The 23,073-nt window shown below is 43.9% G+C and overlaps 1 protein-coding gene and 1 long non-coding RNA gene across 3 annotated transcripts in view; one reads left to right on the top strand and one right to left on the bottom strand.

Annotated features, from left to right (window-relative positions):
• Positions 1–183: 183 nt before the first annotated feature.
• LOC116962467 lies at positions 184–16,143 on the top strand. Its single transcript, XR_006165560.1, has 4 exons — positions 184–261; positions 5,692–5,860; positions 13,534–13,613; positions 15,252–16,143. It is a non-coding gene; the product is annotated as an uncharacterized LOC116962467 (long non-coding RNA).
• The window catches only part of LOC116962465, a 37,336-nt gene continuing 14,517 nt past the window's right edge, over positions 255–23,073 (bottom strand). The window contains exons 1-6 of one of the 2 annotated variants that reach the window (XR_006165559.1): positions 17,576–19,234; positions 17,099–17,298; positions 13,505–13,586; positions 5,268–5,387; positions 4,384–4,683; positions 255–1,634 (exon numbers count right to left, since the gene is read on the bottom strand). Coding sequence is in view for 1 of the 2 variants with exons in the window: in XM_032996346.2 (XP_032852237.2) it covers positions 4,679–4,683; positions 5,268–5,387 (125 nt within the window). In the remaining variant the exon portion in view is untranslated. Of the gene's footprint in view, positions 1,635–4,383; positions 4,684–5,267; positions 5,388–13,504; positions 13,587–17,098; positions 17,299–17,575; positions 19,235–23,073 lie in introns of those variants that run through there. The other variant, XM_032996346.2, reaches the window with a different exon arrangement.

Below are 23,073 nucleotides of genomic sequence, written 5' to 3'. Positions count from 1 at the left end.
CCCGGGGGGGGGGCGATGGTGGTCTCGTCCCAGGTGTTGTTTAGGATTTAGCCAGGGCAGGCGGCGGGGTGAGGCCACCTGGATTCCTCCTCCTGGCACCTTTGGCGCTGACGGTGAACGGCGGGTGCAGAGGAGCCGCGCTGGACCGGCCGCGGGAGCTGGGACAGGGGACTGCGGTGCTGCCGGGCTGCGCTCCCACCGTCTACCCCGTCTCCCTGCGGTTCGGGTGAAATCAAGCGCCGTGGCAGCCGACTCGCAAGGGTAAGGGGCACCGGAGGGGCAGAACAGGCCATGATTTGGCTCATCAGCGAGCCTTACTCTGCAGCATCCCAGCTTTGTCCCCCTAAATCTAGTTTCACAGTTTTCTTCTTTACTGGACGTGATTTCAGCGTAGTCCTTGGAGCTTATCACTGAGTCGTTTTTTTCTTGAAAAAAACCTCATTTTGTCCTTAATTTTTACTGACCTTTGCAAATGATTTTACGTAACAGACTGAGCTGTACCCTGGTCACCTTGAACTATTTAGAGCATAGGCCTTGGTTCAGCAGGATCTAATTTTTCTTATTTGCAAGGACAGTCCTTATCTTCTCTAAGGAATGAAAGTCTGTATAGCGGTCATTAAAGATATTAGAATGCTTTTTATGAGATTAAATGTAGCAACCTCGTCCTATCTAAACAATACAAAATTGTATCATTCAGGACTTTTTACTTGACACACATTCTCAAGGGGAACTAGTATAAAACAACTCAGACATGTCTGTCGTGTCTGAGACTGTAGGGTAAAATGTGCTACACTTAAAAATTCTGGTGTCTTCTGTGACAAAGCCTGCACCTCGCAACTTTGGTGCAAGGACTTAAAATCCAACAGAAGATAGCGTTTGTGTCAGGGACGTGTTGTCTTTATCCTAGTGAAATAAGTGTATGAAAAATCACGGTGCACATTTGATAAAGATTACTTTGATTTTTAACGGCAAACTTTCCCCAAAAAATCCCATTAGCTGTGGAGAGACATCTGCTGCCCTGAGCTGTAAGAGGCCTGGGCACCCAAAAGGGGGGCGGGGGGCTGTCTGCCTTCCGCTGGTCCCGGCAGCCCCGTTGTTCAAATCAGGAGTGGGGGGACACAGAGCCGCTCAGACGCACCGTGGAGAAATTCCCAGACCGATACACCAGATCCCAGGGCTGGGCTAGTTGAGGAACGGGGTCGGGAGGAGGGACTGGGGAGTTGGGGTGGTCCAGCCTCTTAGACTGGGAGCAAAGAATGTCATACTGGGAGTGAGCAAAGAGCTGGTCAGGCTGGGAGAGCAGAAGCTGGGGTGAAGCGGGGAAGGCAAAGGACAAGGGTGGTAAGAGGCCGGATTTGGCGCAGCGGGTTAGTTTCCATCTGGTGTATGCAGCTACTTGATTACTTGTCAGCCCAGCCAAGAAGCAAATCCTCAGGTCGTGTTTCTCACCAGTGCCCATCAGCAACCCTCTTCTGGGAGCGCTTTACTCAGAGGATGACAACCCGTGACTGGTAGCGGCACTCCATTAACTCAGGCAGCAGAAATCGCTGCTAATTCTGCAGTTCTCAGTCTGCTGAGGAACGTGAGGTATCGTGATGAAATTCATCTCCTTCCAGCTTGTTTTCACTGTTTCTCTATTTAAGAAAATAAATAAAGAATTTGTTAAAGAACATTACCAAGATTGCTAAGTCAAGCAATTGAAATAGGAAATAGCAGAATCAAGAAAATTATGTTTATTCTATTTAATTAATTTTTCCTAATGTGATATTAGGAGCTTATCTCCCACTCATATCCCTGTGTGGCCTGGTAAGTAATTAGCTCAAACTCATTTAGAGCAGAGAATATGCTAATACAACATAAATATGTCTTCCAGTATGTCTGTTTTCATATGTCTTTGCTACACAGGCTTGTTTTGTGCTCTCCATGAGTTAGCACAGTGGAAAAACAAGAATGCAACTCTGCAGTCATCCTGATTTATCTGTTTTGTACGTTGTGCCTGCTGCCCTTGCATTTAATCTCGGTTGTTTCTAGGCTGTACGCTCTGGTTACAGACTGTCTTTCCATCCCTGCATGGTATCTAGAATATTCTGAAAGTGATTTATGGAACAATAATGCCAAGGTAATTTCCCTGAATATCTACAAAATATAAAGGACCCTTTGCTTACTCAAGGGAGTAGCCTAATGCTGCCTAAGAGGAAAATGAAAAGTTAATCATATTTTTCAAAGGAAAATAGGGGCCCATGTTTGTGTCTTGGCTCACAAGACTTTGAAACAAGCCTTAATGTTCCAGCTTACATGAGCTATGGCTGAACCTGCCAGATCAGCCTAGAGAGACAAGGTCTCGTATTAAAAGTCATTGTTTTCACAGAGATTAAATTAATCCAATATTAATCCAAGAAAATTAGGGAAATTATTGAGAGTCTTAACTGTTCCCAAGGCTTGCAGCTGACCCACCCAACCGGTAGCTTGCCCAGGAGCAGTGCTGCAGCAGGAGTCCAAAGGAGAAATCATTTATTAGCGGGAAATGACAAAAAGCATACGTTGCCCTGTTGTTCTCTGCCGTGGGGGCTCTCGGTGCGGAGCCGGCGGTCGAGGCCGAAGGACGGGGGTGGGCAGGGCAGGGCAGCAAGCACGCTGCTGGTTCCATCTCCAGTCAGCACTGGGACCTTCCCTCCACCTCCTATCGCTGCCTGGCCTTTTAGGGAATTAACCCAACCTCGTTCGCAGCAGAGAGCGTGCTAACACGGGGTAAGTATGCCTTCCGGTCTATCATTGAGTGCTCTAATTATGGAACAAAATTGAATGTCATAAGGTAGATACTGCTTCGTCACGGCTGTGGTCTGGGGCCCGTGGCCTTCATCTTGATGCTTCCACTTTGTAAAGGCGGGATACTTTACGGCGTGATCTCACCTGAGGAGTCGTCAGATGATTACATGCAGTGTGTACAATGCACGATTATATTGCTGCTCAGGCAAGGTGTGAGCTATGGTTTATATGCCCTGGCCGCTGCTGTCAGCCTTGCAGGCAGCCAGTGATCGAGGCAATGCCATTTCAATTCAAGATTTTGATTCCAGGAGACAAACCTGTTCTTCAGTGCACCCCCATTCAGGAAAGTGTGTAAATGCACACCAAACTTATTTTCAGTAGGTGCTTAAAAAGAAGGCACACGTTCAAGAGCATCTCCTGAATAAGGCTCCTCACTTCAACTGCTATATACATATAAGTACATATGGGCTTGGTGGGCAGACTCCCAAATTAAAAAAAAAAACAAAACAAAACAAAAACATATTTAGTTGTTTAACTTGGAGAACAAGAACAACCTCGTTTTTGAAATGAGGTTAAACCTCTGTGAAAATAGTGAATAAGTTCTCATTATGAATACATGCAAGAAACACTGATGCTCCTTTATGGAGGCAGATATCTAAAATAACAGCAGTCTGTACTCAAAACACAGACACATGCTGCTGCTCAGGACGTAGGAATATATATAGCACAAGAAGGTGGGAAAATTTCACCAGATACGATTAAGGAATCTGGGCTATGTGTGGGTCTGATTTTATGAGAAAAGTAGAAGAAAGCTGAGAACAGACTGCAGAGTTTTACTTTCTAAAAAGCATAGAAATAGTGGTTTTGTGTTAAAACTCGGCTGAGAAAATAGCTGGGAATTGTAGCAGAGACGATATATCCTGAATGGATTCAATGTCTGTGTGCCCTCTTACTTGACTGGCATCACCTCAAAAGCCACGCTCAGATCTAAGCTTAATAAGCTGAAAGAACTTGATAGATCACTCAAAAAAGGGCTACTCATTTTATAGATATTAGTAACCTTGCAGATCAACACCAGATTGCACACCCAAATATTTACGGTTAAACAGCAGAAGTGTCTCTAATGCAACACAGTTTGATTAAAGATCTCTCGTTCAGTCTAGGTAATCAAAAAATGAACCATCGTTGCCTGTGATGCCAGTAGGCTCCAGATACCTTTGAAGATACATGAAAGGCAAAAAAAGGCAAAACCCCTTTCATCAGGGATCACGTGTTTTTCAGTGTGGCATCACTACCTGGGTCCCACACCTGACAACGCTTCTTGGCACGGACTTTCTCCCCAGTCTGTGGTGCCTGCAGCAATTACAAGGTGGTGCCTGGGCACCAGGCCCCCTGCTCCTTGAAGCATTTGGCAGAGAGCTTTAGTGTGGACATCAGCTGCTCTCTGCATCTCGAGCAAGAGCTTTATTTTCCTCCCCTTTGGAAAGGTTCACGATTATTACCTCCAGTGGCAGCTAATAAAATAAGCCAGCTAACACAAGTTTTGCTTCATAGAGAAAACAAAGCAATTATGGGGATGTATATTTGGTTCTCTGGTAGCCCTTATGTTACTCTTACCATCTTCTTCCTGCAGCAAGTTTGGGACATGCAGTGGGCGCCGGTGCCTTCCGTTCCACGCCGTCATTTGTCGGTATTTCTAGTGGACACGGTTGAGATTGGTCACTGTCACCCCTATGGGGTGGGTCTTCTTAAGATCTCTAATGAGCGTCCTCTTCACACACGCTGGTCTCCGCTGGATTGCTCGGGGGGGGGGGGGTTGTTCTTGGGGGCTGCCCTTCCGAGGACACACGTCAGATACCTCCTGTGCTCCCCGCAGACTCCGGCAGAAGAGGAGCCGGTGGGCTGCTCGACTCTATGCTGAGGATATGTTCAGACTTTTTCATAAACAGTTTTTTTTCAAGAAGGCATCTAGTTTTCTAGCACCTTTGATGTCTCTACTTTCCAGAGTCTATTTTAGCACTGTAATTACATGTAAATAATAATATTTTTTTAAATCTCATTTTTATTCTGGGACTGAATACCTTGGATTTCCATACGCTGAAATGAATATGAATGGTGGAAGACTCTCCTATCCTTGCTGTCAGTTCCTTCCTAATTACTCAGAAGTGGGATATGGGGAGGACAGGCAAACTGTTCTACTTTCCCAGAATTTGTGTTTTCTAATATGACTTTGATGCGTGATATTAAGCTTTCTGGGATGTTTGCTTTGATAGCTCATTTTGAATGCTGTTTGACTCACTTTTTTTTGGTTATGTATCTTCACAGCTTTTTACAGGTCTACGGCTCAGTAACACAATAATACTAGCACAATTTACGCTTCCAAGATATGTGCAATCCACCCCCTGGTGTGCTGCCTACACAGTAGCTACGTATGATAATGCAAAACAGCAACAGAAACCAAGTGTACCCTTGTTTTACACCAGTGTTCAAAGGGAACTAACCTATTACTGAGATGCCCTCCCAGATGCTGTCATCCATCCCCGTCTGCGAGGCCAGGGTGATGGAGGACAAGCTGAGTGCTGTAGTTCCCCAAGGTGGTCCCGAGGCAGCTATCAAATAACCTTAAAAAAAGCAGAGAAACTGGTGATGAACAGAGCTTGTCACTGCATGTGTTCTTTCAGGATGCTCTTTTGTGTGAATACCCAGATTTCTGGGCCTAAGTCCAGAGGCTGTTCTCCAGTTCTGCCTCCAACATCTGTGTCATCTTGTGTGACATTCCACTGCAGATGACCTCCCCTGTAGCATCGGCCAAAGAGACACTTACCCAGTCTCATTTTTAAATATTTGAACTCTATGTTCACCCTCATCAAAAGTAGTTTTTCTCCCAGATTTTATTCAACAGCTTTTTGAATTTTACTTCTGCAGTGACATCATGGGCTCTTGGCTTTTCTGGTACAATCAAATCATCTTTCATTGCGTTGCTGCTGCTACCTACCGGACTACAACTTGCTTTTTCTGATATCACTACTGAGCCAGTGTCAATCTCCTGTTGTTTGAAGTCACATCATCTTGTGTCACAGAATCTCATGTCAAGGTAGGGCTGAGTTTTTGTCACTGACTTCTTTAAAATGTTTTACCCATCTGTCTTATCTCTGTTGTACGCATTTCTCTATCTTTGCTTCTGATCAGCCCATTTCCTGTTTAAACTAGCCACACAGGATTTTTGTAACTTGGTAAACAAGATCTGTGGTTTCCTACCATGCAGGAGCTTCAGCTTCAGGTGTTAGGTCTTTAATATATCTCTGTTCATCTTTCCTGGAACATTATTTTTCACTGATTTGTCTGCTTTCATGTTCCTTTCTGCAATTCCACACTTTCTGTTGGTTGTACCATTATTTTTATTTCAGAGTTTTTATTTTCTTTATGATTCATCCTTTTTGGGCTTACCCAATTTGTTGTTATGCCTGTATCGAAGCTACTGCAGACCTATCACATTGTTTCATGAGGCAGCAAGGCAAATTTAATGGCTCACTCCCACTGCGAGGGCCCTGCCCAACCTTAACTACTTCCAGTCTTAACCACACGTTCCCACCTCGTCCTCATGCTGTGGTGCTCATCTGTCTCACCCTGAAACAGTTCGGCTAACTTAATCAGCAGAAAGCCAAACAGTTTAAAAAAAAAAAAAAAAAAAAAAAAACAAACTAATCAGCTTCTGCCAGGCCAGCGAGCTGAAACAGCTCACAGAGATGTTGGACAAGGGCCAGCACTAGCGCAAGAGAGGGACTAGGAACACCAGGACAGGACCTGGAGAGAGACGGAATCACCTTCCGTGGATGGCAGCAGCTAAGTTTTACAGAGACTCAGTCATGCTGGGGCATGTCGTGCAGAGCATGTTCTCTTTGTAGCACCATTTCTCCACCTCACCTACCCTCTGGCTCCCACAGTAGCTTAAATCGCAGAATCACCGAATGATCCAAGCTGGAGGGAGACTCCGGGGGCCCCTAGTCCATCCGCCTCACTCAGTGCAAGGTCAAAGCCGAGCTCAGACCAGGCTGCTTCGGGGTTTATCCAGTCACGTCTGGAAAACCCCCAAGGATGGAGACTACCAAACCTCTCCGAGCAACCTGGGCCTGTGATTACTTATCCACACAGTAAATTTTTTTTCATTATAAGTCCGTGCATGGTCAAAGTCAGAATATTTTCAGCTTCATATCACTGATTTTGAAGTAATTTTCCCTTTGAAGTCCATCCTTCCCAGACTCTCCTGTTTGGCATTACAAAGACCAACACTGATGCCACCAGTTATATAGCACACCTGACCCCAGGTGGTGTTCGTGTCAGTATCTGTTTCTTGGAGTCTTTTTGCCATCTGTCAAGGTCCACATTTTTAAGCCAGCATCATGCTTAGAAGTGTGTTAGACAACAAGCACAGATCAGTCTCTCTCCCACCATTTTGGTAGATCTTCCACACGCTCTTACTATTTTAACACAAGGCCTTGGTCAGCCATATGACCCCAGCTTTGCTTTACTAAATAAAAGGTTGCTAAGCTATGAGTGACAGCACATAAACCGAAGCCAAGCAAAATAATATTAAAAAAAGCAGAAACAAGAACAGAAGTGAGGTTGTTGAGTTGGTAACAGGTCACGTGAGAACCGAAGGAAAAAATACTAACTGAAAAAGGGTCTAAAACCCTGAGGAAAAAAAGTCAAAATGGAAGATGGCAGCTCAGCAAGACTGAGGATCAGCCTACTGCAAAGAGCAATGGAGACTGGCACTTCCCCATGTGATTACCATCTGCCTGAGCAGCAGAAACGCAGTGGGTACCTGCATCAGAGGCGGTGAGGACATCAGTGCTTAAGCTAATAGCACATTAGTCCCAGCCATTTATTGTGTGTACAGTCCAACAAACGGCATAATTGTTGCATACTCATAAATAGTGTTTGTGATCCCTCTCTTGAGCCTCCGTGCACAGAAAAAGACACCCAAATAAAAGTGACTACAAATACTGAGAGGGTTGTAGGGTATCACCGCTCTATCCATTTCTTGATTGTTATATTCACCTTTGGTATTAGTCGTCCATGAAAAGAAATAGGCTGAGGTTTTTTTGTATCTTTCCTTCCTACTTTGAGGGCCGTTTTGGAAACGCATGCTTGTGATCTTCTCCGCATTTCTCCGTCATAGCACAGGATTGTGCAATATCCATTTTGGCACGTGGGGTGCGATGCATTGCTCGGGTCACCTGTTTTGCTGGCACACTTCCTTCTGCTCCATCCTAATTGCCAGATGACGGTCTACCATCCTGGGGTGACTCAGCCTGCAGCTGGCTGGCTCACCCATCACTCCCCCCGTCATCTGCACATGGATGTGTGTCAAGGCAGGATATGGGTGGAGATGAAAGCGCAGCCCAATTACAGAATCAAGAATGCAAGAGGCAATGCGTGCAATTAATATTGGTAGAGTGCAAACACTGGCTTTCTTCCTGAAATCTCAAACTCTGCCTACCTCTTAGGATAGCTTCCAGCAGAGCCAAAGAATTGGGCTGGTGTTGAAACCTAGGGAAATGGTATTTGCAGACATGTAATGGATTCATCTAATTCACTGTATCATTCTTTAGCCAAAAAAGCTAGCCACCAAAGCTGAAAAAAAAGAACAACCAACCAAAAAACTAAGAACAAATGTAAAAATAAGTTATTTTTTGAAGTTAAAATGAACTACCAGCTTATTTCAGATAAACAAGATTATTAAAAAAAAAAAAATTAAACAGTGGTGGGAATGTCAAAGTTGTGGAGATGCTGAGGAAGATGGAGGGGTGGGAAAAAGTGTCAGTTTGGGCTATGAAGCCCCATGCTGTCCTGTAGCAATGTCAGCTGTGATCCTACAGACTCATCAAGGAGACAGTGAGGGCGAGTCTTGCGTCCCATACATTTTTGTTGTGTGAGTAGCTGGTAATTGGAGAAGTAGCCCTCAGTGATGGGCCAACACCTGGTGATCTGCCCAGCAACAGGACCCCAGCAGCTTGCCAGCACTTGGTGATTTAGTCCAACAGCACCTCTGAAAAATTTCTTTTTCCACTTGTGGATCAGTACAAATGTGTGGCCTCACTAGGCTCAAAGCAGTCAACAAAAAATTTTTGGCACACGTGCAGTTGTTTACCAAGGTATGCAAACATGCAGTGCTGCTATCACCTCAAATTAGATGAATTAATTTTAACGTACACTAAATCTTCCTGGAAGCCAAAGGAAATCGAGTTGTGATTGAAAATTGGGCATATGTGTAAATGTCTGCCAAACTGCGGCCTATATACATAACCTGATGCCTGGTGTTATATGTTTTCTGATTTACAAATGTTAAGAAAATCCATCAGATCTGAAACTACCCAAACTCTCTTGTAACACAGACTGGACCTTCTCGGACATGAAGAAAAATATTTGAAAGAAAATGCAGAAGTTATGAATAGACGACTACATTCAGCTTTTCAGAATCCAACGAAGATGACTTTTCCATGCTCATCATTAACCTTAATCAACCTCATAAATTCCCGTCACTAATTGTTGATGTAAATAGGCAGCTGCCTGGAGACGAGCGAGACCCAAATCACTGCGGGAGCTGCGGGAATGGTGGGTGCAGCTCACCATCTTCTCCAGCCTGGGAGCTGCCTGGACACCAAGCAGCTAACACTCTCCGACTGACCACGGAGCCCACGGGAAGCCCAGACAACCTGTCTTTTCTCCTGCCAAACTGGCTGGAGCTTGAGAAGGAGCTGGGGCTACCAGGAGGATGTTGTAGACACACGGCATGAACCGAAGGGAACCACGGTCCAATGGCTCTGATACTCCACTATCAATAAATCTGTTAACTACCAGTGGTGTCACCTGATGGGAGTATATCAAATCAATATTTAAGAAACAGAAAGAATTCAATGACTTACAAGCTAGTGAATCCTACTGGCATCATAAGTAGAGTTTTAGAACACATTCCGAAGGAAGTAATAATTGATAGCTGGATAAATAGTAAAAGGGATTAAAACTCATTGATGACTTGAAAAGAATAGATCATGCTAGAAATCATTTTCTTCAATAAAAACGGACACAAACGTGCTTTCAGGTTGCTGGAAATAGCAGTGGGTATAAATGAAGCCTCAACAAAAGTGTTAAGTGATGCTTGCCACATTGGACATGCCGTGCATGCAATGCACACTATGGTGATATGCAACATTATTTAGGAATGCAGAGCATAGATAATTGGCAAAAAATAGAACGGTGAGTAAGGCTGACCGTGATCTCTCTTCCTGCTTACACCCTCAAGTCTTTGAAACACAGTATTTGAGTATAAATCTTACAGTTACATTTCTCAGCTAAATTGTGATTAGAGTGTGTGATATATACAAAGTTGCGTGTGATGGGACTCCATAAGCCTGTGAAAAATGTGGGGCCAGTTTGATTGAGGACTCTGGGGAGAGAACACCTGAGAAGTTCGGATATGACCCCAGGGAATGAGCGAAGGATACGAAAGAGGACAGCATATTCCTACTAAAGGAACTGGGAAGGGGATTCAAACACGAGAAAAACGTGACGATGTAGGCCTGAGTGGATCCTCAGCAGCGAGGGCATGACTTCCAGCTCAAGTGCTCTAGCACATCATCACCACAGCCCTAGTTACTACCACGGCAGTTGCACACCGCTGTCTTGTTTGTCGCGGGCAGGGGATGTTACATCCTTTGGTAAGAACAGAATGACCTGTGTAGTGCAGCACACCCCCAATTCAGAGAGGTGGAGTGAAAACTGAAAGCAAAGTCCTTTCAGCCCCAACATTACCAATGTAGGAAGACACATCTACCCATTTTTCTGGACAGCTGTCCCCAGATTTCCTCCTCCTACATCCTTTCTGAAACCTCCAAAATGCCAGGAAATGCAATGTAGATTTGGTGCATTGTATTCCGTCTTCTGAACAATGCTAGCCTACCTGGTTACCTGCATTTGTAGGTGATAATCTAATGGCTGCCACTGGTACTTTCTAGGATGATGCTGTTGGGTTTTTCCACAATGCTTCTGTCAACTCATGCCCTTCTCTTAAGAAAAAAAGTTCGAGATTTAGGTTAAACCACAGTGATGCAAATGAATGGTTGCCCCCAGCCCAGCTGTGTGGATTGAATAGGCTGAATCAAGACACATTTTCTTCATAAAAGTGTATCACTGCAGCAAGAGCGCTCCACTGATCTCTTTAGGAAGAGTTAATTAGAGAGGAAACAGATGCTGAAAGAGCCTGAGCAAAATGGGCAAAAATAGAAAAAAAGAGGAGGTGGATGGGGAGGGGAAGTAGCTACAAAAGAGGAAGAAACAATGAGCTAACCGAGGGGAGAGGGTATACTTGTCATTGTTTTATAGAGCATCATTGCCAAAACATGCCCATACGAGTTGTTTGCGTTTGCGCAGGCTCCGGGCAGGATCTGTGGCGATGCCGATGGCGAGGGAGCCGTGACCCGCAGCCGGCTTCCTGCTGAAGGGGCCCTTGCTAAAGTCCTCGAGCAGTTTAAAGCAGCTTAAACTGCTTTATAAGCTTAAAGCGCCTAAGTCTTCAAAGCTGCTTAAAGCTATTTAAGCTGCTTAAGCCACTTCAGGCTGTTGGTGTGTGCCATGGGGCTGTACGCAACATCCTGGCCTACAAACCAAAGAGCCCACCTTTGGTTTTACGGGTCCCAACCACGAAACCACCTCACCAGGGCTGCCCTAAGCAAGCTCAGCTGAAACTGAGATTTATTCACTGAGTCCACCTTTGGTTTTACGGGTCCCAACCACGAAACCACCTCACCCGGGCTGCCCTAAGCAAGCTCAGCTGAAACTGAGATTTATTCACTGAGTCCACCTTTGGTTTTACGGGTCCCAACCACGAAACCACCTCACCCGGGCTGCCCTAAGCAAGCTCAGCTGGACTGAGATTTATTCACTGAGTCCACCTTTGGTTTTACGGGTCCCAACCACGAAACCACCTCACCAGGGCTGCCCTAAGCAAGCTCAGCTGAACTGAGATTTATTCACTGAGTCCACCTTTGGTTTTACGGGTCCCAACCACGAAACCACCTCACCAGGGCTGCCCTAAGCAAGCTCAGCTGAACTGAGATTTATTCACTGGCGTCTGGCTGTCTCTTTTCACTTTGGGATTAAGGCTGTCCTCGACACCTGACAGGTTTGTACCGGCGTCTTTGAAATTCTGCAGTTTTTTACTGTTGTTCAGCAAGGGTAGAGTGTCTGATGGTAGACCAGAAGCTAGCCGGATTCATTAAGTCAGTATTCATCTGTTTGCACAGCAAAATTCACAAGCTCCGGTGTTTGTTTACAAGAGAATGTTCTCATGCAGTATGAAATCATTTTTCTGGTGTCCAAAAGTCATGTGTATTTTTAAAAGAGCAAAAGGATCAACATACATTCACTGAACTATGGCCTAATCAATAAACACCAAATCTAAATGTTTCTGAATTTCTGGAGAGTCATATTTGGTCCAGACCCTGATCTTATATTTGAGCCTTATGACCATCTTTACTAGACTAAAATAACACTGGTGACTGTAAACACTGAAAGTGTTTGGTCATATTTGGGTCAACACCATCGTGCACTGTGACAAGCACAGATTTCTCTAGAAAACATTTTTGAGACTTTTTTTTTTAATATTAAGTAGTGACTAGAGTTTGTCAGAAGTTTTACATGGGTTTGAATTTCTGACAAAGAGCACATTTTCTGAAAACCTTAGTTTTGCTCAGTTTTCCTTTGGGAGTGTGATTTTAAAAAGATTTATTCTGAGCTGGCACAAAAAAAATATCATATTGTAGAGTGCTATTTTATTTGCACTGTAATTCTGGTTGGCATTTTCTTGTGTATATTAGGGTCCCTGGGGGACCGTGGTTCCTATAATGTTCACTGTGCTCCCCCACCTAGGATACATATGTGGTGCACCATACTGCAACATTTTGTTTTTTGAATGTTGAAATGTTCAGTTGTAATTCAGGCCCTCAAAACTTTCCAGCCTTTCCAAAACATTTACTTTTTTTTCCCCTCATTCCCATCTCCCATTCCCATTTTTCTAATTTTCTAAATTAGAAACAAATTCTAAAATTTTAAATAAAAACAATTACTAAAATTCAGGATTTCTCACAGATTGAGAAATCCTGACTTGTTAGCTTTACTGAGGTCTGTATCCGTGCTGTTGTTTTGCAGACCCACTGGAATGAAAACAAGATTTTGTCCTTTTCCATTGGCAAAGATGATTTGATCTGTATTTATTTTGGATATGTTTGTTTAATACCTCATTTGAGCACTATCTTACATCATTAGGTCATTACTGCCCTGGGAAAAGAGTCGGTTTAATAATTACCTTGTACTCGCAAAGCTCTTCAACAACTCAGAAAAAATACTGTAGAATGCACATGAATCATAGAGATGTAGAGTTGGGTGGGATGTCAAGGGATTATGTAGTCTGTTAGTACTCAGTATTTTTAATCAAAGCTGTACCTAACCTTCCTGAAGTAAAATAAAACCAACAACAAAAAACAAAACAACAAAAAAAAAAAAAAACCAAAAAAAAAAAAAACAAACCCACAACACAAAGTCAAAGGAAAACAAATTTTTTTTAAAAAACAAGTCCAGAGAACAACCTGTGTGGTCTTCCATAATGGCTAATGAATATGCCCAGGTCCACATGTGGAATTTTTAAATGCTTTCTTAGTGAAAACCTGACATGGATTACCTTGTAATAACTTGTACGTTCTCTCATAGTTCCAGGGGTCTCAGGCACCTACTGCAAAACATTCATCGGGTCCATCTCCTAACTGTGAAGAAAGATCACAATTGTCTTGGTAAGTGTAGATGGCAGTCCCTCCAATTTGTATCTAAAAACATTAATGACAGGGATTATACGACCTTCTTGGGTAATATATTCCAGTGATAATCTTTTCCTCTCATTACAACAAGTTACTGTAATACCTATTGTAGTATAGCTAAAAAGGTTTCCTTCACATTCTGCCCGTATCTTTAGTGGGCATGAAAAGACATATCACTACACTCTTTGAAACCTTTTATGTACTTGAAGACTGTTGAGCCCCATATAGCCTCATATTTTCTAGATTAAATCAAAAGCAAAACTTGCAACCTTGCTTTTTGGATCTGATTTTCCAAACTTCTTGTCCTTGTTGATCTTCTCTGGATTGTTTCCAGCTTATCTACATCTTTCTTAAATTATGGTGCTTCAGAGTAAAATACAGTATTTTAGCTGAGGGCTCGCTAGTGCCAAGAAGAGCACACTAATTACCTCTTGTCTTACATATACTGTTTTGAGCAGACAATTCAAGAGACTCTAGAATTACATTTATCTCTTTTCCTCAACAGCATCACAGTGTTGACTCATTCATGGCCCTCATTAATCACTAGATCTTTATCTGCAGTGGCATTCTGTGGTTGTGCTTTTGATTTTGTCCTCCCAAATGTCGTCCCTTGCGATTGTCTGTGTTCAAGTTTTTAATGTTGGATTTCAGAACCTTTCAGAACCTATTGAGATACTTTAAAATTCTAATTCTGCCCTTGAACACGTTTTGCAAATCTTTACGTGGTGTCATCTACCATGCTTATAAGCATATAATTATTTCTAATTCTGTCATCTAGGTCTTTAGGAGCTGCGCAAGTCTCTTCTAACATCCTCCTAGTGCAACTACCAACAGTCGTGTGTTAAGTTTACATTTAGCAGTAGATTGAATTAGGAGTGAATTCAAGGGGACAGATTTCCCCTGTTCATTTATCAGCATACAGGACAGTGTCAAAAACCTTACTTAGGTCAAGACACATCTTGGGTCAACACGTGGTCATTTCTACCTCTTTTCATTATCTATTGGACCAGCTGCCTTGTTTGAGAAGGAAACTGGATTAGTTTGACAAATTCATGTTGGCTATTTCTTATCACCTTATTATTCTCATGGCGTGTATACATTTACATCCCAGTAAGTTGTCTCACTATCTTTCTCGGTATTGAAGTTAGGCAAAGTATTCTAATTCCCTAGGTTGTTCTTTTCCCATGTTTAAAAGCATAAATGGTTATAATCCTGCAAACCAGGGCTGCAGCCAACAGAATTCTTAATAGTGCCCAAATCTGAGCCAGCTGTGAACGCTACATTTAAGAAACCTTATCAATTTTCTTCCCTCTTTCCTCTTGTCTTTTTTTTTTTCTTTTCTCTTCTCTTCCTTTCTTTTCCCTTTTTTCTCTTATTTTCACTTCTTTTCTTTTTTTCTCTTCTTCTCTCTTTTCCCTTTTTTCCCTTCTTTTCTCCTTTTCCTTCACTTCCCTTCTCTTCCTTAAACCATGTGCCATGACGGCAAGAATTAAGGAAGAGCAAGTCTTTAAACCAACTGGGTGTTTTGTTTAAAATAATTTTCAAAATGTATACTGTAATGTCAGATCATTACCAGCAATCAGAACTGTGATCCCAACTGTATTTCTCTCTTAGGTTACACGGTTGCTGCCAGCCCCAGTATTCTATCCACTCTTCCAGGAACTTTCAGAGAGAAGCTTGTTACAGTCACCCTAATAAAACAGCTTGAATTCCAGAATATTATTTCAATTTTAATATGGAGTCATAGCAGCTATGAGACTATAAGGTATGTTAAGGCCCTTAGGAATAGGTAACCAGTATGGTGTGTGTCTTGATCACTATAGGAACCGTTATGGACTCTGAATTAAAACAAAGGGTACTGGTTATGGACCTGGAGTCAAAACAATAGGTGCCAGAAGAGACTGGTTCTGGTTTGGGAGATCAGCCAAAGATGAAATGAGCATGAGCAAGGATGGAGTTCAACCAGCAGACACAGTGAGGAAGACTATCGATGAGCACCAGAGCACCCCCGTCCAACATAGCCACGCATGCGTTAGGGACATTTGCATATGATAATGCCTCCCAGGAAATAACATGAATATGCTGATCGTTACCCTCCCCTCTTTGTATTCAAATCCATCAGTAAAGTTGACCAATGATTTCTGTAGAATAGGAATAGAGGTAAGGTGAGGTAACTGACAGCCAGTCATTACAGAGGGCAAATTAAGAAGCGAGCATTCTATGCATTTTATTGGATCTTACGTAACCATGACTCTGCTGAAAAAGCGTATAAATATGTTGTGCTCTGTACCTGCTGGTGAACACGTCCTTGGTGGAGCTCTCCCCCGTGTTCCCCAGCGCTGGAATAGAGTGCCTGATTATCTGCTTTGGGTAGGTAAGTTCTATTCACGGTTGTGACCGCTAACAAGTTGAGATCCCAGTATGAATTAAGTTAATTTCAGCAAGCTCTCGAGACTTGCATACATCTAATTTATTCAAACATTTTTTTAATTGTTTTTTCCTTATTCTGGCATATATCCTTCCCCTTATTTAAAAAATAATGCTGTTAAGTACCTATCATTAACATTTTCTTATACATGAAGAATGTAGCAAAATAAATAATAAAACATTTTACTGTACTCTGGGTATCTGTTATTTGTACCTCTGCCTTTCTCTTCCTCTAACTTCTTGGTATTTATAGAACCTCTTTTTCTTCTCTTTTATGCTCCAGGAAAGTTGTAACTCAGTCTTCCCAGTTTTATCCCTAGATGTTTATGCTACTGCTTTATTACTCATCTCACTTACATGCCCTTGCTTTCACTCTCTGTAGGATTTCCTTTTTGATATTCAGGTCACTGGAGAATTCCTGATGCAGCTATACTGGTCTCTTACTAGTTATCTGCCTTCCACATCAGGACGGTTTGCCGGTGCAGCACTGCTTCATTTACTCACAGGTTTATTTTCCTTATAATTTCTTCAACATGGGACAATTCCTAGCTGCACCCTGAATTGCTGTGACATACAGTGGTCATTTTTTTTAGCTAGCTTCATTTAAAAACAAAACAAAACTGGTATATTTTCTCTGACATTTTTCACATGAGAAAACTAACAGGTTTAAAATAGGTAATATGTGGCTCTCAGCAACTTAATTATATCCCATTTTAAAGAACTACTCTGCCAGTGAAAAAAAAAGCATGCCAGGATTTCAGCACAATGATTTATGATCCTGTCATAGTGACAGATGTTCTTCATGTATCTCTGACATCGTAATCTGGAATCAATGTACTTTTTCTCATGTTTGCTGGTAAAAAGAAATGCACTATATAAATACATTGTTATTTGTCTTCAAGGCCTTGCCCTGCATTAGCTTAGAAAACCGGTCTGGTTTTGAGATGAGTTCTGTAGTAAAACCACTCTACTAGTGACACCGTCCCACAAAACCAGCCCTGCAGACCCACTCGGCCCCCTTACTGGACCCTCACCAGGCTGATGAGCTCAGATCCGGTGAGGATCTGGCACGCTGCTGCGCTTCTCTGACTCCTGGCAGACTTCGGCCATCATCTCCATCTTTGGCTTCTCCGTCCCTCCTGCGGGCTGATATTCTTGAACTTACGCATATCCCTTGTCTGCAGTCAGGATGTGTTACCCATACCTCTTGGCTGCTGAGATGCAGAATTTGAGCCTAGTGGGAGAGAGGATCGCAGAAGCATGAATGGAGAAAAGCACTGACTCACGGAGGAAGAGAGGCATCAAACTGCACCAATAAGGAGCTTCTTTCTGCCGTTTACCACCTTACTCACTGCCCTTCAACAGCCCTCCATCTCTAGCCCTTTCTTAGCTACAAGAATTGTTCTCGTCACCCATGTTTCTGCTTAAAGGGCTGCTGAGGGAAGCTGGAGGACCAAAACTTTAGTTCAGTAAAGTGGTGGAGTGACACAGACCTATGAATGTCTACATACCTCCTTCTTGAAGTTTTGCTGACGCAGTGGAATTACGCTAAAGGTTTCTACCAGCACACCTCTACCCATCCGGGATTGCACTTCTTCACAGCACGGCCACACTGGTGACAGCTTGTGGGATAAACATAGCTAAGGTTCAGAGGTTCCTCAAAACACATCTTATCTTGCTGTAACAGAGAGCTTCCCAACAAAACTTCTGCTCCTATCAATTTCTTATTGTGAGGGCATTGCTCTGCAGTCCAGATCTCTGCTGCAGTTGTGTTTACCAGTTAGTCTTGTTCAGCTCTGGGTTCTCAGAAAAAGGTGCAGAGAACCATCATACCACAAAAGGAAGGAGCTATAGGAAAACCACTTTTGCCAGATACAACTTTATAACGTATTTTCACCAGGAAAAAAAAAAAAAAAAAGTGTGACCAGCTACAGATTCACCCATAAAATTGTAGTGAAATATTGCATCAAAGAACAGCAAACCCTCCAGACTGGCTTTATTTTTTATGAACATTTTGGTAAGCCAGGCTTATAATTTTTGATAAACTAGGCTAGGTTAAGGTTCAAGTAGAGAGACTGGTTCTGCACTTAGGGAACAAAAGATGTCACTGCATCTTTCTCCTCTCTAGTTTCTACGAATGAGCTAGCAAATAGGTGTGATCATCGACAGACAATCCAAATTCTGAATTTAAAGACTGACTTCCTGATTATCATCAACAGAGGATGAGATGTCTACATTCCAGGGTTTCCTGAATACTTTGAACTGAATCAAGCCTGCCCTGCTTATTTCTACCTCATGACTATCAATAAGATGCCTGGTAAGTAAAAGGAGATCTTCGACTGTAGAAGATGTCTGAAGCCTTCATGATGATGGAGTTTCATTAACAAAATGCACAGCTACATGGATAGGGGCCGGACGGAAACCAGCTCAACTGTGCGTGTTCAGGAATGCTGGGATTCAGGCCTGCCTGGCAGCTAGAGAGACATGAGAGACACCCCTGGCCCTCGTCTAAACCAGTCACACTGCCCAGACCACCGCCGGTGCACAAGACACAGGTGCAGAGCAAGGGCGGAGAAGTCTGGTGTTAGCCATAGCTGCCTGTGTGACCCTGGCGTCAGATACTCAACCACACTTAGAAAAACCAGAACGTGAAAGAAAATTACTGATAGGAAAGCTACGAAAGGGCTTATTTTCAAGCTGGTAAAGCTTATCAATGTCAGTTCTGCAGAGCTTCAGACATCTGCAAACTTGAAGGCTCAGACTCTGTTCTTTAGGGTTTAGGAAATCAACAGAAGTCAGCCTTTAGGCAATAGACATGAAAATAATTCACCATTGTGGTGCAAATACATAACTCAAGTTTCACAGAGGGTTACTCTTTCCTCCCTTCCTCAAGGCTGCAGATCTTTCAATTTATTTGGTCTTTAAAAAAAATGCAAGTGACATTGTTCAAAGATTTATACTTGCAAAATCAATATATCTGTCAGCTACTATACAAACTTATCTGGGTTTGAAATATTTACAACATAGCACAAAAGCAGAGTATGGGTGGAGTTCTTTGTGTTATCGCAAAGCTGTCCTGTTCAGAAAACGTTCTTTTTAGTTTCTTCTGTTTTGCAGAAAGCTAGAAACAATAAGCAGTAATCATATTATTTCTTTTTTAAAATATACCTTTAAATAGAACCCTCAAGGAAATAATAATAATAATAATAATAATAATAATAATAATAATAATAATAATAATAATAATAACAATAATAACAATAATAACAATAATAACAATAATAACAATAATAACAATAATAATAATACAGATTCTGATAAAAATTCTTGATCATGGTCACGAAGCTATTCAGATACATTTAAGTCACAGTCATTCTGTCTGCCTTAGGGTAGCTTTGAAGTTGGTTTCTCAATGTGGTGCTAGTGTGCACAAAGTAGATTCCCGTTGGATGAAACCAAATCAGGAGCTCTGCTCCACAGCACTCCAGCACTCAGCGGAGTAATGGGTCCTAAATCCTTGTGTCGACTTCCCACTGCAAGGACCTCCATCATGTAGTTAAGGTACCTGCATTCCCAGAAGGCTCTCGGACCCTGAAGAGTGGCCTCAAAGCCTGAAGGAGGTTGCAGGGTCAAGTACTGCAAATATCTTCCTATTTGCTGTCAACTGCCAGTCCTCAACTGCTTTAGCTATGTCTGCCTATCTGCTGCTTTATCCTCATTCATCCAGACTTCAGATCTGAAGCCTTTCTCTTCTCACTTTTTCCTGCCTTCTACTGTTGAACTCCCTTGCTGAACTCATCTTTCATTATCTTCCTCTTTTGTATTATCTCCTCTCCACACTTCTACTCTCCTCTACCACACTGGAATCTCCCTCTTTCACCTGCCAAAAAATTCAGATAACTGCAGCCTGCAGCTCTGAAGATACGACGTTTCCCATGAGCCTGTGCCATGAGAGGGAGAAGAGTTTCTCAAGGGGGAAGATAACCCAGTGGCAATCTCAGAAAGTTGAGAAACTCCCACCAGCTGTCACCTACAAAACTAGCAGTGAACAAGGCTGCCTTAAAAAGTCAAAGATTAAGCTAGTCTTCTTGCAGGCCCGTAACTGTAATCAGCAGTCAGTCCTATGCCCAGGACAGGGAGCTTCAGAAAGTCTTTGGGAGGGAGCACACAAATGAGCCAGCGTCTGTCTTGGCTTTCCGCACCATGAATCTCGTCGTCCCCGGGTAGGAGGGTCTGGAGGAGTGTGAGCCTTTGGACATCACCCTTGACGCCCTGGCCCCAAGTCCCACAACAGACTCCTGGGACAGCACATCCAGGGACAATTCCTCAGCCTCCTCCCCTACAGAGCAGATGCCAGCCACTGTTGGAGAATGGCTCAGAGACAAGGGTCCCGTGCCTTTAGCCAGTAGATTGTAAGCCTGCATGCCTAAATTGTGCCTTATCATGTATTAAGACAATCTTTGAACGAACGTTAGGGCAGGCTCTGCTCATACAAAAAGAAAAAGGGGGAATTGTTGGAGAATGGCTCAGAGACAAGGGTCCTGAGCCCACCGAGCAGTTGTATGATCAGAGCCTGCTCTAGCTGCTGATGCTGAGCCTCACTAGGGTTTGCCTGCAGCTGCTCGCAGCTGCTGATACAGGAGGAATGTCAAGGACGCTTCAGCCCTGTGTACCGTGGTGTGTTGAAAACAGGTTAAGGGGAATTAGGAATAGTGGCCTGAGAAACCCAGTGTTATGATAACGGTGGTCTGAGAAACATTGTGTTACGGTACTGTCGTGTATCGAAAACAAGTCAACAGGAATTAGAAATAGTAGCATGAGAAACTTAGTGTTATGAGAAGCTTGTGCTGTAAGCTAACTGCAAGTAGGTGGACCGTGTGAATACGACCTTTAGAGCTTAAGCCAATCAGCTAGTGACTAGTAGGCATAATAATTATCGTTGTCTGTATAAATATATGTACCCTGGACCAATAAACACACACGTTGATTGATGCTCTGTCTTCCACATTGAACCCGTCTCGGCGTGTCGTTCGTCCGCGGCTCCGCCAGCCACCTCCCTTGCCGTCAGCCCCGGTTCTGACCCCAGCAGACCTGTACACCTTTTCCACAACGTCTCTGAAGTAGAGGAATGGGGAGCTGTAAGATTTCTGGCGGGGTTACAGCACCGGCCCCAGCGCTGTGGAGAGGGGGTGGATTTGGCCAGGCTGCACGCGGGGACTCTTGTGTTTTGAAATGCACTGGAGCCATACGCTGTCGGAAAAGCCTCCTGCAGAGGAACTGCATGCATCGGAAACCTCGGGCCCCAGCCCCAGCCTGCACAACTGCCCGGTGCATTGCCGGGGCCTGGGTGAGCTGCACAAGGGGATGTGTCACGATAACACAGTTACCCGAGGCCAGACAGCGAGACCCCCCCCCGGCCCCTCCTCCCCGCTGAGCAGAGCCGGCGGTGGGCTTGCAATGACCTGCTTTGCCATTTGGCTGCTCCTGCCAGGCTGTTTCTGTTCCTGCACCTCTCCTTCTCATACCCATCCCAGGCCTTGCCGTCAAGCCTCGCCCAGTGTCCCCCGGATGGGGACGTGGCAGGAGCGGGGCCCACGGGCACTGATGCCCCCTCACAAGGGGGGACCGAGGAGCAGGGGAGAAGCTCTTGCCCCACACTGGGGAAACGGGGGGAGGGAAGGTCGCCTTGCTTCCTCCAGGACCTAATCAAATAAGCCCAGGCCCCTGTCTCCTTATCAAGCGTAGTTCTGCCTTCACAGCCTTTATTGAGCTTCCCCACCCCTGCCGCTTTTTCTCCCCGCTGCTTCTTGCAGATCTGTTAGCAGGCAAACCCTCTCCCACCCCATCACCCTTCCCGCTGGGCTGCGGCTGCTGCCTGGATCTCCCCAGTGCAAGACGCCTGTGACAGTGACGGTGACTTCCTGAGAGCCACGGAGGCCTGTGCCACCAGAGGAGGGACCGAAAGGGCAGAGAAGGTCAGACACCCCATAATAATGTTGCAAATGCCTTAATAAAACAGTTTGAATCCTAGAATATTACTTTGATTTTAGTTTAAAAGTATGATTTTGATTTAACAAGAAGCTACAGCAGCTCTGAGAATATAAAGTACACTAGGGCCCTTAGGATTAAGCAACTAGTATGCTGTGTGCCTTGAACACTATAACAATCGTTTTGGACTCTGAATTAACACAATAGGTGCTGGTTATGGATCTTGACTTGAAACAACAGGTACCAGAAGAAACTGGTTTGGTTGGGAAGATCGGCCAAAGGAGAAATGAGCATTAGCCAAAGATGAAATGAGCATGAGCAAGGATGGAGTTCAACCAGCAGACACAGTGAGGAAGACTATCGACGAGCACCAGAGCACCCCCGTCCAACATAGCCACGCATGCGTTAGGGACATTTGCATATGATAATGACTCCCAGGAAATAACATGAATATGCTAATCATTGCCCTCCCCCCATTCTATTTAACTCAAGCAGTAACGATGCCCAATGATTTCTGCAGAATAGGAATAGAGGTAAGGTGAGGTAACTGAAAGCCAATCATTATTAAGGTCAACTTAAACTTTATGAATTTTGTTGATCTTATGGAACTATGACTCTGCTGAAAAAACGTATAAATATGTTGTGCCCTGTACCTGTCGGTGAACACGTCCTTGGTGGAGCTCTCCCCCGTGTTCCCCAGCGCTGGCATAAAGAAGTGCCTGCTTATCTGCTTTGGGTAGGTAAGTTCTTTCGCGATTGCGACTGCTAACAATGAGAGTAAACTAGAGGGGTAGTGGATGTCTTGTCCCTGAGGAGTGAGCGGACGAAGCAGGCCAGCTTTATGGGCTGCACCAGGGGGTGAAGAACCTCTCCATCCCTTCCCCTAGAAGAAGGGAAGAGGATACATCAACATCTCAGAAAGCTTTCCTTTTGTAGGCTTCTCATTACAGTCATTGCGAGAGGGCACTGCTGTTCAATAGCCTCTCCACTGTGCTCCATGTGCCCTCAGGTACAATGCAGA

The sequence above is a fragment of the Tyto alba genome, unplaced genomic scaffold (genome assembly GCF_018691265.1).
Source record: "Tyto alba isolate M040663 unplaced genomic scaffold, T.alba_DEE_v4.0 Super-Scaffold_21, whole genome shotgun sequence".
NCBI classification, from domain to species: Eukaryota; Metazoa; Chordata; class Aves; order Strigiformes; family Tytonidae; genus Tyto; species Tyto alba.
The sequence above is the reverse complement of the archived record's forward strand: the minus strand, read 5'-3'. Positions and strand labels throughout refer to the sequence as shown.